The sequence below is a fragment of the Protomyctophum parallelum genome, assembly GCF_964188405.1.
Source record: "Protomyctophum parallelum genome assembly, chromosome: 1".
In the NCBI taxonomy this organism is placed as follows: domain Eukaryota; kingdom Metazoa; phylum Chordata; class Actinopteri; order Myctophiformes; family Myctophidae; genus Protomyctophum; species Protomyctophum parallelum.
This window is the reverse complement of record NC_139697.1, coordinates 15,553,822-15,570,707: the sequence shown is the minus strand read 5'-3', so window position 1 is coordinate 15,570,707 and position 16,886 is coordinate 15,553,822. Positions and strand designations below refer to the sequence as shown.

Here is a 16,886-nt window from a genome sequence, read left to right as displayed (position 1 = left end):
ATGAAAGTTTATAGTTAGAGAAATTCAAAGTCCAGCCGTCTGCTGTCCAGCCTCCCACCCCTCACTGGGGAAAACTCTGGGAGGAAAACAGAAACGGGGTGAGTTAGTTGTCTTGTTACCTCTCTTTCTGGGTAGTTGGCCTCTGGTTGGCCTTGCAAAGTGCCGCCCCGGGCACTGCCTAGTTCACCTAACTACAGTATGGACCCGTCGGGCCCGGCCTTTCTTTATTGCATGATGTTATTATGGTGTTTACAGTTTAGCAGCAGACAGCTGATACGCCAGGCGAGTACAAAGCGAACCATCCATGATGATTTACTGTGGTTCAAATATAATAATAATAATGATTTATATTGGACTGGGGAGTCAATGAATACATATATTCTTTATTTTATTTTTAATGTGATTCCCTGTGTTACCGGCAGGGGGGAGTGGAGACCACATGTGGTACAGGACTGGTCTCTGGTTTCACAGTGCACAACATTGCTGGCTAAAATATGTTCCCCTCCCAGTCCCCTATACATAATTTGATTATAAAATAAAGAATATCTCTCTGTCCATTAACAGATGACCACTGCATTTTTTTTAAATGTAGGCCTATATATCTCAAAGTCCAAACGAGGAGAAGTCCAGAGATTCAGCCAAGCATAATTCTAGTGGTCTGCTGATCGAGCCTTTGACCTTAACCTTGTCATTACATCAGATTGTGTTGTGTATACTATATCTGAACATGGTTTTAGTGAACACTGTAGTCTACCGTGCAGCATGCTATGATGCTAATGGCTAACAAACCACATGCTGACATAATTATGACAACATGATAAAACGTGCTAGTCTAGTGTCTTGCTGTTCCAATGACAGTAATTAATAGACCCCTCTCCCCCCTCTCTCCCCCTGATGAGGCTCTGGCTCAGGCTGCATCACACACACACACACAGCCACACACACACACACACACACACACACACACACACACACACAGCCACACAGGGAGAGAGAGAGAGAGCTCTGGGGGCATAATATCTCTTCTTCTCATGACTGTTCTCATAATGGTAATTTAATAGTCCCCTAGCACGCGCGCGCGCGCGCACATACACACACACACACACTCTCTCTCTTCCCTTGTGCCATATATCTTGGTTTTGTCCACCAGATTGATGACCCTACGTGGGAGGTGTGTGTGTGTGTGTGTGTGTGTGTGTGTGTGCGCGCGCGTGCGTGCGTGCGTGACGGTAACCAGCAGAGTGACACGGAGCAGAACGGCTACAACAACCATTTAACACACAAGCAGCGACGGTCCAACACCGTACGTAAGTTTACCTTTCATTTCATTAAACTTTATTCAACTGCTTTATAACTACGTATGATTATGATAGCCCATGGTTTTCAACCCGTTTCATTATCAAGGTCCATTATTTATTGGGCATTTGGACCGGCACCATTTGATTTGAGATTATAGCTTCTCAGACCCAAACATTTGAATATTTGTTGTTATTGTTGGATAAACTGAGATTGTCAAAACTTAGATCAAAATAACAATTCTTCTACGTTCTTTAATTGTGTAGACTTCTTGTAAATTAAGTAATGCAGATCTATGCTAAACACTATAATTTAACTTGAGAGTAAAATGAAACCAAATGGACCCGTAGGCTAAATATCTAATAAGGGTTCATTTGTTAATTATCTGGGGAGGGGACCACCTGGAACCCTGTCAAGGACCACTGTGGTCCCCGGACCACTATTGAGTGAGAACCGCTTATTTAAAATAACTTCAATTTATTTATTTTCAACCAAGGTTCATGTTTTAACTTTTAGGTTGTAATTAGAGAAAGTAAAAGATGAGTTTAATTTTTTTTTTGCTGCTTTCTTTCGTTTTAGGGATTTTAGCAGTTTTTTACAGGGGGGGGGGGGGCATTCAGCATGGGGCTAAATATGTATTTATTTACAATTTTTTAAAGCGGGTTATTTTTTTTATTATTTACTATAATCCTACTACACTCCAATAAATTACATTTTGCCACAAAAGATCACAGGATCTACTCTGAATGTGAAGGTAGCCTACTGGGATGAAGCCACGTGTGGGGTTATAGGCTCAATAGTCAGTTTGACACATTCAGTAGATCCTGTGATCTTTTGTGGCCAGATGTAATTTCTTGGAGTGTAGTAGGACTAGCCTATAGTAAAAAAAGAAATACATATTTAGCCCCATGCTCGAATGCCCCCGACCCCCTGTCAAAAACAGCTAAAATCCCTAAAATGAAAGAAAGCAGCAAATTAACATGAACCTAAACCTAAAACATGAACCTTGGTTGAACAAAACTAAAGTTGCCCTTTAAGTTAATTAGGACATGCTGCACGCTCACAGGTCTACATGTAAACACTGCATGTGAGATGGACCACACAGGCTATGTTAACTCAAACTATGATTAGAACATCTAGAATTATTATGTCGCTGAAGAATGTTCTTGTTATTATTATTATTATTATTATTATTATTATTATTATTTTGTTGAGACATACAGTATGTGCAAGTTCAAATGAAATTACAATAATGAATCAGTTTGTTCATTTACTATATATTAAAGAATAAGATGAGAGCAAATTAGGTCAGGGAATCTTACAATAAAGTATAATCATTATGAACAGTAAGAATTGGCTTTTAAAACAAGTGTCTGTTTTCTGTAGCCTATGTTTGTTTCAGAACAAACATCAAATATTGGTTCATTTTTCCAATTTTCTAGCCCACATAATACTCCAATTTTCTGACCCCTGCAGAGGGTCTTAGTATAATCTGATCGACAGTAGGAATAGTAGGTAAAAAAATAAAATAAATCACAAATAAATAAAAGAAAGAAAAATCTAAGAAATTCCATGAATTAGAAAACAATAGCCGACAATAGCCGATCTACAAGCTCACAACGCAGTGTCGCGTTGTTAGCTTGTAGATTTTCACTAGTTTGGGTCCCGCGGGCTGGACTAACATCGTGACCGTTTTTTCTCGACAGACTCCCACTGATTGAGCCTGGTCCGGTCCAGCCTCCAGGAACTCCAGCTCCAGATGTTGCCACATCTGTCCTTCCTCCTGCTCTTCCTCCTCTCCTCCTCTTCCTCCCCCATGCACCAGGAAGGTCGTAACCTCTACAACGTCACCATGGCAGCCATTCTGCCCATCAACAACACGGACTATGCATGGGCGTGGCCTCGCGTTGGCCCCGCCCTCTACCGCGCTGTAGAGCGCGTGAACTCGGACCCCGCCCTGCTGCCCGGGATCCGATTGGTTCTGGAGGTGGGAAACTCCCAAAACGAGCAGGTACTGTATACTGGTCCTATAATTGTTCTGTTGTTCTAAAACCAGCTGCTATACTGGTCCAATTGCTCTATTGTTTTAAAACCAGCAGCTATGCTGGTCCTAATGTTCTATAACGAGCAGGTGTACTGGTCCAGTGGTCCTATTGTTTTAAAACCAGCAGCTATAGAGCATCGCAGTCCCCTTTCATGATTCCCCTATTTCCGGAAAATAATTTCCCATAATTTTTTCCCATAGATGTTTCAGAAAGTATTTATTTAAAGACCTGTAAGCCTCGGACAATACCAACTCGGATGGTGACAATAAACCCAAATACCGTAATTAGAAAGAAGAAAAACAACCAAAAAGTCTTGTACCCTGCCCATTTTATCTTCTTTATAATTATTTGTTCGGTCCAAAATGTTTTGTTTATTGTCATGAGTTGTCACCATCCGAGTTGGCTTTGTCCGAGGCTTACATGTCTTTAAATAAATACTGTCTGAAACATCTTTGGGAAAAAGGAATGGGAAAAGTCCCCCCTCGTCGGGGGCGGGACTGCTCTCTATTGTTCTAAAATGGGTTTAATACCAGCAGGTATAATGGTTCTATTATTTTAAAACAACTAGTATACTGGTTATTGTCTCCACCAGGCCGAAGGCATGTGGGGAGAGTATGTTTTGCACTCCGTCCGTCCGCGTGTCCGTCCGTCCGTCCGTCCGTCCGTGTGTCCGTGTGTCCGTGAACAGCTAATCTCGGCCACCGTTAACCCGGTCGATGCCATATTTTGCACACACACTCCCTGGATGCCAACCATGAACCTCTGCCCCAAACTTTCCAGAACGGCCTGTTATAGCGCCACCAGGAGGCCGCTTTGTGCAAAACAAGTTTTTCGATGCCATATTTTGCACACACACTCCCTGGATGCCAACCATGAACCTCTGCCCCAAACTTTCCAGAACGGCCTGTTATAGCGCCACCAGGAGGCCGCTTTGTGCAAAACAAGTTTTTGCACAGTACACCTACAGATTTTGTCCAAACATCACGCAAATTGGTACACAGTCTCTCTAGAGCCATTCAACGAAACGGGTCTTTCAGATTTATCAGACTCCATCCTGATTGGTTAAGATTGGCTTCCAAAGTTCACAGGAGTGCTCAGTTTCAAACAAAATGCTGCAAATCATGAACACATCGCGTGATTTCCGTGAAATTGTGCACCCACATTCCCACTAGGCCGAGGACGAAATGCCACATGAACAATTTCAACTCAGCCTCAAGGTGGCGCTATAACTGGCCGAAAAGTGTTTTTACCTCTAACTGCACGGATCTGTGGATAACCTGGTGGAGACCTGTGCCCGGAAGGGCACTTTTTCTAGTTTAGTCTATTATTCAGCAGCAGGTACAGTATACTGGCTGACAGGCTATGGAGCACATCTCACCAGTCCTTGTCTCTCTCCACTGGCTCCCAGTGAAGCGTAGAATAATGACATTATTCTTTTTTTTGCTTGTCTTCAAAGCCCATAACTCTCTTGCATCTGTGTGCGCCTGTGAGTGAGTGTGTGTGCGTGCATGCGTGCGTGCGTGCGACTGTGCGTGTGTGTGTTTAGTTTCTGTGTGACTTGTTGTCCTAGTCTAGCTCGCTTTTTGTATTACTGCTTCATTTTACACTGGTGTATTGTATTGCACTGTATCGTATGGTTATTGTCTCCACCAGGCCGAAGGCATGTGGGGAGAGTATGTTTTGCACTCCGTCCGTCCGCGTGTGTGTCCGTGTGTCCGTGTGTCCGTGAACAGCTAATCTCGGCCACCGTTAACCCGGTCGATGCCATATTTTGCACACACACTCCCTGGATGCCAACCATGAACCTCTGCCCCAAACTTTCCAGAACGGCCTGTTATAGCGCCACCAGGAGGCCGCTTTGTGCAAAACAAGTTTTTCCATGCCATATTTTGCACACACACTCCCTGGATGCCAACCATGAACCTCTGCCCCAAACTTTCCAGAACGGCCTGTTATAGCGCCACCAGGAGGCCGCTTTGTGCAAAACACGTTTTTGCACAGTACACCTACAGATTTTGTCCAAACATCACGCAAATTGGTACACAGTCTCTCTAGAGCCATTCAACGAAACGGGTCTTTCAGATTTATCAGACTCCATCCTGATTGGTTAAGATTGGCTTCCAAAGTTCACAGGAGTGCTCAGTTTCAAACAAAATGCTGCAAATCATGAACACATCGCGTGATTTCCGTGAAATTGTGCACCCACATTCCCACTAGGCCCAGGACGAAATGCCACATGAACAATTTCAACTCAGCCTCAAGGTGGCGCTATAACTGGCCGAAAAGTGTTTTTACCTCTAACTGCACGGATCTGTGGATAACCTGGTGGAGACCTGTGCCCGGAAGGGCACTTTTTCTAGTCTCTGACCTGTGAAGCACTTTGGTACGATGAGAGTCGTTTTTAAATGTGCTATACAAATAGAATTGATTTGATTTGATTTAGTAGTATTGTACTTTATTTCGGTCCTTTATTTCGAGAACATATACATACAATTACAACAAATGCTCTGAACTTCTTAAATGCAAGTCCATGCTAGCCAAGCGCTTCGACAGTGATCTCCAAACTAAACTGTACATCCTAAAAACCCAATGTAACAAGCTAAGAAACTGTGTTATTGCCATGACCAAATCAGCAAAAAGTAACTTTATCAATGATAAAGCAGAGGAAATTAAAAACAATCCTCGGGAGCTTTGGAAGCTACTAAACAACCAACTAGGCTGTGTTCAGAAACTAAAAACCAGGTTTACTAACATAAACATCAAATCGAATAACACCCTCATCACTGACAAGCTTGACGTAGCAAACCACTTGAACATCTTCTTTACAAACATTGCAACAATGCTGGTTAACAAACTGCCCTCCCACTCTGGGCGTTTTGGTGTAGAGCACATCAAAGCCTTCTACAAAAACCTAGGTGTTTGTAAAGATGATTTTAAAATGGCAATGGTAACAACTGAGGAGGTACTTAAAAAACTGAGTGCCCTCCAACCCCACAAGGCCACTGGCCATGACAATATTCCCTCCAAATTTCTCAGAGACTCAGCCATTTCCATTGCTCCCGTCATCACCCACATAGTAAACCTCTCCATCAAACAGGGACAGGTCCCCCAAGATTTTGCACTGGCCAAAGTAACCCCCCTGTACAAAAAAGGGAGTAAATTAGAACCCGGCAACTACCGCCCTATTTCTATTCTAAGCTCCATCTCGAAAGTGATGGAAAAAATAGTCTATGAACAGGTTGAAAAGTATCTTGCCACTAATAAATTGCTGTACGAGTTCCAATCTGGGTTCAGAACATCCCACTCCACTGACACATGCCTCCTCTATTTGAGCGAGCACATCAAACACGAGGTGGACGCTGGAAAATACTGCGGCATGGTCATGCTGGACCTCCAAAAGGCTTTTGACACCGTGAACCACTCCATACTGGTTAACAAGCTTAAAGCTATTGGTTTTGATAGCACATCAGTGAGCTGGATGCAATCCTACCTGGAGGGGAGAGAACAGATGGTGGAGGTGAAGGGAACACTGTCCCCTCCCCTCCCAGTGAGCTGTGGCGTCCCACAAGGAAGCATACTAGGGCCTTTACTGTTCCTAATATATGTTAACGACATGACTTCAGCTTGTGATTGCAACTTGTTCCTGTTCGCAGATGACTCAGCACTGCTGGTCTCGGACAGGAACAAACTGCAGGTTGAAAAGACCCTCAGCTCTGAACTCGGTAGAATCTGCACCTGGCTCGCTGATAACAAACTATCCTTACACCTGGGAAAAACTGAATCCATCCTCTTCGGAACAAATAGTAATCTCAGCAAGGCAGATGGCTTCTTGGTTAGAGTGGGTGACAATATTATCACACGAAAAGATCAAATTACCTACCTAGGTTCCATCCTGGAGGCCAATCTTTCCGGTGATAAAATGGCCACCAACGTAATCAAAAAAGTCAATCAAAGAACAAGATTCCTTTACAGAATCTCCTCACTGGTCAGCAAAAACACCTTGAAGACCTTAACAGGAGCCCTCGTACAAGGTTTCTTTGACTATGCATCCACCTCTTGGTACCACAGCACCTCAAAGGCCCTTAAAACAAGGCTCCAGACCTCCCAAAACAAACTGGTCAGGCTCCTACTTGGCCTCACCCCCCGAACCCACCTCACCCCTGCCCACTTTGACAGGCTGGGATGGCTTAGGGTCGACGACAGAGTACAGCATCTTGCAATGGGTCTGGTCCACAAGATTCGATACACCACCAAGATACCCATGTACCTAAATACTTCCTTAATGTAAATGAAGTCCACACCCACAACACCAGAGGGAGTGCAACAAACCATGTACAACCCAGATTCGGCACAAACAAGGGACTAAATTATTTTCGCTCCTATGCCACCAAAATGTGGAACGCCCTACCAACAGTCATTAAGACATGTGAATCCCTTAACTCCTTCAAAACCGCTCTCAAAGGGCACCTACGGATGGCTGCAATTCGAAACTGGCCTCTGTAAAATCTGAATCCCCCCCACCCCCCCCCCCATTTCCCCTCACTGTATAATGTATCTTTTCCCTCTTTTGCTTCCTATATGATGAATTCCTGTTCTGTTCTTTAGCTACATAGAAATGTCTATTTGTATGTCTAAATGTTTGTATGTCTCTAAATGTTTTGATGAATTGAACAATGTGGACCCTGTTGTAAGTGTAATGCTTAATTGGGTCGTCCACTCACAGTTAAAGTCTTTGTATTGAGTTTGTGCTTAAAATGTACTGTAAATTCTACAAACTGTTAATAAATATTTCAATCAATCAATCAAAACAAACATATATACATACACATGTAAGTCCATTAACTTAGTGTCACTGAAAAGGTAGAGGCTGAAGCCGAAGCTTTTATAGAGAGTATGCACATGCATGATTTTCCCATCAGGACACGCCCCCCTCATCTAGACTGAGTGGCAAAACATTGAGCAGCATGGAGTGTTGGAGTTTGGAAGCGCTCATTGGAAATCACTCAACCGTCCTGCTTCTAAATGTCACATAATGCAGGAGGCAGCAAAATGTTGTGTTATTGAAAACGAGCACTTCCAAACTCCAGACACTTAGGAAAATAATCAAATGCAGGGCATTTCTTGACAGTGGATTTTTATGAAACAAAAACTTTGCAGACAGAAAGAGGACAATTCAAGCTTTTCGTACAGCTGCAATGTTGGTGAGTTTAACATTGTTTAATGCAATCAGTACAGGACTTTTCTGTTTGGATGTATGGGCTGTCAAGGCCAGAAAGTAGTTTTTTGCCACTCAGTGGGCGTTCCCACATAACTTCCAGGTACGATGATGTCATGTGCATACCCTCTATAGCCTATACCCTTTTTCATGCCTTGTCCTGTTTTCTCCTTTTCTCTTTCTTTTCTATTTATTTTCTCTTTCTTCGGATTCATTGCGCCAAAGTGTAGCAACAAACACCGAGTCTATATGAACCTGCATTAACCCATTTTGACCTGAGATCAGACTGTTTTTTTAAATAGCTTCTGTGTCGGTCGTTCTTCGATTTTTCCAAAAATAGCAGACCTACAAGCTCGTAGCGCGCCACTCTGTGGCTTGTAGATCTGCTATTTTTCAATAGCTAAGGCATAACATAATGCTAACACCAAAAGGTTAATTAAGTTTTACTTCCCTATACAGGGGTTCTGTTCGGACTTGGCGGCGCCGCTAGCGGCGGTGGATCTCAAGATGTCCCATGACCCCTGGGTGTTCGTGGGACCGGGCTGTGACTACTCCTCCTCGCCGGTCGCTCGCTTCACCACCCACTGGGACGTGCCCATGGTCACGGCGGGCGCGCGGGCGATCGGCTTTGACCGCCACGCTTCGGTGACCAACACAGGTGAGTTTGAACGAACGTACGCAACCTTGGAATGCTTATAGCTTTTCCCAAAACAGCGGGTCCACCGGGTCCATTCTTGGGTCTTTTTTATGGGTTGCGAGTATGTAGGCCTACCCTTTGTTTTTAACCATTATTATTATTATTATTATTTCTACGTTTTTGTTAAATAATTAAAATAAGAGAAAGTAGCTGAAAAATTGCAGTTTTTTCTTTGTTTTGAAAAAGGGCATGCAGGCGAAATAAGCTATGGCTTGTAGAGCTGCTATTTTCACCATGCAAACAAGTGCAAAATGACTTATACTGGATCTCTTGTCCACTATTCCCTTCCTAACATTTTAGTCTAGTTTTTATTTGTTGACAAAATTGTCAATATATTTAGTCTTAGTTTTAGTCAGCATGGCTTAGTTTTAAATTAGTTTCCATTTAGTTTTCCTCAGTGAAAAAAGGTATAGTCGGCGAACATTTTTCGTCTTAGACGAATTCAACGCGGCTAAAGACTGCTATGCTAATAGAGCACCGAAGTCCTGACGTAACTCGCTCATCCCGACGATTCCCCTGGTTCACGGAAGTAGTTTCTCTATGGAGAATAACATGGGGTGATCTTAATATCGTCTACTATAAGCGTTGTGGTCCAAAAATAAACAAGCTGTCTCGGCGTTATTGTCAGGGAGGTGTCTCTGTATCGTTTGCAACAGTCAGTCACTCATATATGATACAGTCTGCTTCTAGCGAAAATCTAACTAATTCAGCAGCAGTAACATTAGCGTTTTCTCTCAGTCAGTTGATTCTTCATATCCATGTGAGTGAAGCGGCCGGGATGACATGTTTATTTTTCAAACACAGTTCTTATATGAATCAATCTAAAACTCCTCCTATGGTGATTTCAATGCAACTAAACAAATACATGAACCTGGGGACTGACGCCCTCTACTGAAAGTGACGTCAGACTTCGGTGCTCTATGACCTGCCATCAGGGCCCACTCATAAGAAGCTGGGCGAGCTGGCCGTGTCCATCCAGCAGTACTTCGGGTGGCGGCGCCACGCCCTCCTGGTGTTCACCGACGACAGCGTAGACGCCAACGACGACAGGGTGTGTTTCTTCGCCGTGGAGGGCGTCTACACTCTGCTCAACAGCATCAACGTCACCGTCACCGAGAGGCTCGTTCACAAGGACAACATCGACTACCAGGAGCTGGTCGAGCACATCAGCGCACACGGGAGAGGTGAGTCGACACCAGGTGCTTAACCCATTCTGGGCGGGGTTCCCTATTTGTACCTTACCCCCTCAGGCCGGGAACCCATATTTGGGTTCTGTACAGTATGTACAGTATTCAAAAATGTAAAAATTTTGATTCTGCTATATCAATATTTGAATTTTTCAGAAACCTTAGGTCAGGATTTAGAGGCGTTTTTAGAATCGGCCTTAGGCCTGAATGGGTTAAAGGACCACTTCACCACTTATTCAACAAATAATAATCATGATAAAATGTCACGATTTTTTTCTACTCAGTCTGTGTCTCATTAGCCTGGGCACCATTTAATTTCGGTATATGATCCGGGCTGGAGCCGGATGATTGCTTACGTCATGTTGTAGGCAATGGTTTGCCTACAACAAACAGGAAGCTGTTTGTTGCTTCCTGTTTGAATAAAAGCAATAAAAGCTCTCGTAAGCGAGAGCTTTTATTGAGAGGGAAAAGGAAGTTGTCGCCGCCTGTTCATCCTGTCTGGTGACTACCCCAGCCCGGATCATACGGACTTTTGAAACAGAGACCAGGCTTTCCTCCGAGGCGGTGGAAAGCCTGGTGAGGCCCTCGCCTTAGTGTCTCATAGGAGGGCTGTGGGCAGTTTAGAAACCGTCTTCCAGTGACATCATCAATAGGCAGATTATTTTTTAAACAAGATTTCTTTACAAAACATTTTTTTATTTCATTATCGTGGGAACGATGGCTTCCATTTTCGCATTGCAACTTTTCAGGACTAGAAAGCCTGCAGTTTTTATTAGCTTGTATTCCCCATCGATGATGCCCTCCTATAGCCCTCCTATGAGACACAGACTGAGTAGAAAGAAATTGCACCATTTCTTCATGATTATTAGTGAGGACTTATTATATGAAGATAGGTTGAAAAGTGGTTAAGTGTACATTATTAGGTAGCCGAAGCCCCTGAAACCCATGTTTCGTACTGGAAATAGGAGTATAACTAGAAGAAGCCTAAAATAATAAATTGTCTAAATACAGACGTATTGTATATTGTATGTGCATTATAACCGGAGCGCAGGAGGGAGGTTCCGGAGACGGCGGCGCCGTAGAATCTGTAGGTCCCGGGTTGGCCTCCCGGCTAAAGCTATTGGTGGCAGAGTTACAGATACTCTGCACTACAGACCTAATTCCGGGTATGTTCGACAGAACGTTAACTTGCCTGGTTGTGGAGGTTCCCCCCCAGTCAGTCGAGCCTATATAGCTCCTAGCTGGCGCACGTGGGCGCGCTTCCATGTAGGGGGGGGGGGGACTGTAGGCTATACGGTGCTGTGTTGCTCCTTGCCTATCGCGCCTGGCTCTTTGGCCGACTGGTAACAGATTCATATAAGTCCTGCAGCTTCACCTCCCGGGCCGAGGCTACACTAGTTGCAACACCCTCCATTGACAGGTTGCCAACCGTCCGTTGAAATACAAAATAGGCTATATGTCTATACTCTGTCTAATATATGCACACACGCCATTTTGGAAAGAACTTCGGCCCCCTTCCCTATACTGCCTTCACAGGTGTTACCGATGATACCGATTGTTGTAATATTCTGTACTGGACCCTCGTCTGGTTCTGACAGACCGGTCTTGTGTGTGTAGGCTGAGGTGGTGTGTGACGACCCGGTTTAATCATTCCTTGGTCCGGCGGTGTACAGACGGACGGACGGGCCCGGGAGAACATAACATGACACAAGACAGTATCACGCTAAGACGTTCACAAGATGTATTACATACATACAGAACATATATAGCTTTGGATGTCCTAATGACGTCACTAACTAGACATAACAATCTAGCTGCCTGCAGCACGCTGACCTTGCTGTCTAAATGTCTCCACTCCAGGAGCTAACTTTAAAGTATGTTACAGTTCAGGCAGTACACAATACACATCTAGTACATTTGTATTCACGTACAAGTACACAGCATGGGCAATCAGATCATATCATACTACAACACCGATGTTCACTCAGGGCGCTCACCTCCCGACCACAGTCATTTGGAAATTGGCTTGTGTCTCTTCCCGAACTCCCAACTTGTTTCCTTGGCTTCAACACCGACAAATTGAACTTGAAGCTGGGCTGAAGGACCCGGAATGAGTTTGGGTCGTCACAACATTTCGTTGGCACCGAAGCGCCGACTCTGGGATAGTTTGGACCCGCCGATTGCCGAACCTCTGAATGACAGCCAGGGCAAATGTTTTGCAATGTGATGTCATTTTAACCCATTTAGGCCTGACGTCATGAAAAAAAAAAAATGGTAATGGTTAAAACACGAACAGGGGTTCCCGTCCAGAATGGGTTAATAAATGACCATGTGTTGGTCAAAAAATTGTAAAGAAATTGCAAAAAAAAAGAATTGCGAAAAAATTGCGAAAAAATAATTGCAAAAAGAAAATTGCAAAAAAGGAGGGAATATGTTTTGCAATGTGATGTCATTTTAATAAATGACCATGTGTTGGTCAAAAAATTGCGAAAATTTTTTTAAAACAAAATTTGCAAAAAAGAATTTGCAGAAAAAAAGTTTGCTAAAACAAATTTGTGCTGATGGCTCGGGCTCTGGTGCTCTTTGAAGCATGGCATCTGTGGCGCTGACACCAGTCGACTTCTACCTACCGGAACAACACATTGATGAGAGGGAATATGTTTTGCAATGTGATGTCATTTTAATAAATGACCATGTTTTGCGGTGTGACGCTGGTTGAGACAGGCCTGCGACTGATTACATCTATTACATCTGACCTGACTTTGTGTGGTTGTCCAGGGGAAAGAAAATAATAATAATAATATATATAATAATTTAATTTTTTACTATTTTGAAAAACATTTTTGAATAGTTCAACTAGCCAATCTACATTGACACGTTGTGAGCTTGTAGACTGGGCCATTTTAACTACCGGTATTCAATTTTGTTTTGCAAAATAGTAAAAAAAAAAAAAGGCAAAGAAGTTTAGGGCTAATGGGGTTAGAAGTTTAGGGATAAGGGGTTTGTTTAGTGGTGACGAAAATGGAGTCCATTATTTTCATCTTTTTGGGCGACGTTCCTCCACCCACTTTTTATCATCATCATCATCATCATTTGATTTAAGTCACGACCATGATCACATGGTCTGGAGCACAGATTCAGAAATAGGATACAAAAAAAAGTATACAAAACAATACACAATATTACATATATACATATCAAAAGGTGTTCACTATTTGAACAGTGGAAGAACATTTGTCAGAAAAGCACCAACTTTGTATAGATTAATTTAGTTTTTCACATTTTAAATGAAAATGAAATTCATAATGCTATAGTATTCTCACATTCCAACAAAACATGATATACTCGTCTCCAATTCTGGCTTCGTTACATAAGTTATAGATCCTCTGACTTCTTTACCAGTCCTTTATGACCGTTGGAATTCGTGTGTTGTTTAGCCAAAAGTTACAAATAGCCTGTATATACTTGTGGTTTTCGCATAAAAGGTATTTTTCTAGTTTGAACTCTTGCTTGTATTCAACATAGAATGGTCAACATATAGAATTCGACCATCGCCTGCTATCGCCTGTGTAGTTGCCGGGTCCTGTTGACAAATAATGCACTTCCGGAATTTTCTTTCGGGCCGTCGCCCGCTGTTAAAGCACACTGTCAACCGTGTTATATTTGGTGTGTGTGTGTGTGTGTGTGTGTGTGTGTGTGTGTGTGTGTGTGTGTGTGTGTGTGTGTGTAGTGGTGTACCTGTGTTGCGGGCAGGACGTCCTACGGAGGCTGATGTTGCAGTTCGTGTGGGCGGGGCTGGCGTTGGAGGACTATGCGTTCTTCTTCGTGGATCTGTTTGGGGAGGCGCTGTCCGGCGGCAGGCCCTGGTACCATGGCGACCGCTACGATGACGCGGCGCGGCACGCCTTCAGAGTGAGTACACTACACACACGCACGCACATGCGCACTCACGCACGCACACACACACACACTTGACAAATTCCACACATCCATCCATCGCGGAAGTGGCGATTTTAGGTTTTACTTGTTTATATTCAATAACTTATAGCCATCGAGTTCTCACATGGGAACCCCCCCCCCCCTGCTGGGAGAGCCAAAGATCACCTGTGGCCGGTATGGTCGGATGGGAAATACATGAGGTTCCCAGTTCGATTAAATCCCGGGCTCCCCAGAGTTGGTGTCGAAGTTTCCTTGAGCAAGACTCTGTCTGAACCCCTAATTGCTCCCGATGTTCAAGGTTGGTTGCCATGCATGCTGGGTTCCTCCGCCATCGGTGTATGAATGTGTGTGTGAATGGGTGAATGTAAAAGCGCTTTCGATAAAAAAGCGCTACATAAATGCACAATTTACTTCAGACCTATATATATATATATATATATATGTAGGCTACATATCGCCCATTTGGAAATAGCCAATCTAATGAGTACATTTGAGTACATGTTGAAGCCAGTCATTTTGCACTTTTACTCAAGTAAATGTTGAATTCCGCACTCTTTTCCCACCACTGCTTACAATGCTGCGCAGTGGCTATTCCCGCTGCGCGCGCCAAGGTATGAATGAGGCTATGCGCGTACATGCCGTACACCGTAGTATGCAGTCACGTTTGAGTTGTGTTGTGAGTCTATTTTCGTAGCCCCGTGTGTGTGAGTTCACTGTTGCTTTGCTCAGATGATTTAATGACCTAAGAAAACATGTCCGAGTGATGGACTGGCATTCCAGAGCACGTTGTTACAACACACTGCGGTGATTCATGCTCTTATTATTAGTTCTGTTATGTTTTTAATGGCTCTGTTGTTGTCCCTGCCGTGCACTGGACACTGTACAGACACACTGTCTGTCTGTCTGTCTGTCTGTCTGTCTGTCTGTCTGTCTGTCTGTCTGTCTGTCTGTCTGTCTGTCTGTCTGTCTGTCTGTCTGTCTGTCTGTCTGTCTGTCTGTCTGTCTGTCTGTCTGTCTGTCTGTCTGTCTGTCTGTCTGTCTGTCTGTCTGTTTACATGTTTGCCTGTCTGTCTGTCTCTCCACCCTCAATGTCTCTCTCTACAGGATAATTGTTTTAATATTATGCATTGCTGATATTTCTCCATGTCTCTCTCTCTCTCTCTCTCTCTCTCTCTCTCTCTGCTCATAGTTGACATTTGTACTTTGAACCATGCATGAAAGTAAAGGAAGTCTATTTTACTTCAATTGTTTGTATTTCGGATTTGCTAATTTATTTATGTTTTCGTGTTTTTATTTAATTTACTTTAGCTTTAGCTAAAAGATTGCACAGTATGCTACAGTATGTTTGCAATTTTTTTTCTGTTATACGAGTGTTTTTTCCCCGGTGAACAAAAATGTTTAGTCAAATCTAGTTATGCTATTGCAATAAGTTATAATTATTATTAATTATATATATTGCCTTTTTTCTTTTTTTTTCAGAGTGTGAAGATCTTAACCTACCATGAGCCTGATGTTCCAGAATATCTGCAGTTTGTCCAAAACCTGAAGATTGATGCTAAGAACATGTTTAACTTCACTGTAACAGACACTAAGGTGAATATACACTACACAAATCAACACTACATCACTACACAACACTACACAACACTACACAACACAGACAAGTAAGACGCGCAAACGCGTGAAGCGAACGCAGCTCGTAAATTGCAATAACAACAATTAGAATAAATTACGTACTTTTTGTTTCTTTTTAGTTAGTAATTTTTTAAGTTTTCTACTGTGTGTGTGTGTGTGTGTGTGTGTGTGTGTGTGGTTGTTTGTGTGTGTGTGTGTGTGTGTGTGTGTGTGTGTGTGTGCTACAGCTGCGCCCTCTGGTGGCGGGCGTGTGTGTGTGTGCTACAGCTGCGCCCTCTGGTGGCGGGCGGGTGGTGTCACAGCGGGACAGACACACAGACGGACGGACACACAGACAGACAGACATGATCTGCAGGGTCTCATAGTTAGTGCTCAGTGCGTTCGCAAAAACACAACACTACAAACTACAGAAAACACAACACTACACACTACAGAGCACTACACAACGAATCTCTCAAGAACAGATTCTGAAACAAACAGCAGAGGGTGCTGTTTTTTCAGTTTTTTGCTGATGGGTTTCCAGATTGCTAACAGACACAACACTACACAATGATAGAACAACTTTACTTAGTAGACTCATTGGTAATTGGTAAATAATACACAACACTAGACATGAAGCTTACATTCATATAGTTATCTATACACATTAATAAACTAGTTAACTGCTAACTATACACATTAATAAACTAGTTAACTGTTATCTAGTACAGGGGTTCTCAACCTGGGGGTCGCAACCCCTCGGGGTGTCGCCAAATTATTTTGGGGGGTCCCCAGATTATTAAAACAAAACAAAACAAAAAAAAGTTGACATACTGTGGGGACTGAACAACACCAGGACACTCAGATGGCACAGAATATCGCCTATTCGGCTG

At 43.2% G+C, this 16,886-nt stretch overlaps 1 protein-coding gene across 1 annotated transcript in view; it reads left to right on the top strand.

Annotated features, from left to right (window-relative positions):
* Window positions 1-3,055: 3,055 nt before the first annotated feature.
* LOC310859962 (atrial natriuretic peptide receptor 1-like) overlaps window positions 3,056-16,886 on the top strand; it is a gene marked incomplete at its 5' end in the record, with an annotated part of 40,866 nt that continues 27,035 nt past the window's right edge. Inside the window, 5 exons of the mRNA XM_083766729.1 lie at window positions 3,056-3,307; window positions 9,016-9,214; window positions 10,189-10,437; window positions 14,171-14,352; window positions 15,859-15,972. Of these exons, the coding sequence (XP_083622855.1) occupies window positions 3,056-3,307; window positions 9,016-9,214; window positions 10,189-10,437; window positions 14,171-14,352; window positions 15,859-15,972 (996 nt within the window). The remainder of the gene's footprint in view (window positions 3,308-9,015; window positions 9,215-10,188; window positions 10,438-14,170; window positions 14,353-15,858; window positions 15,973-16,886) is intronic.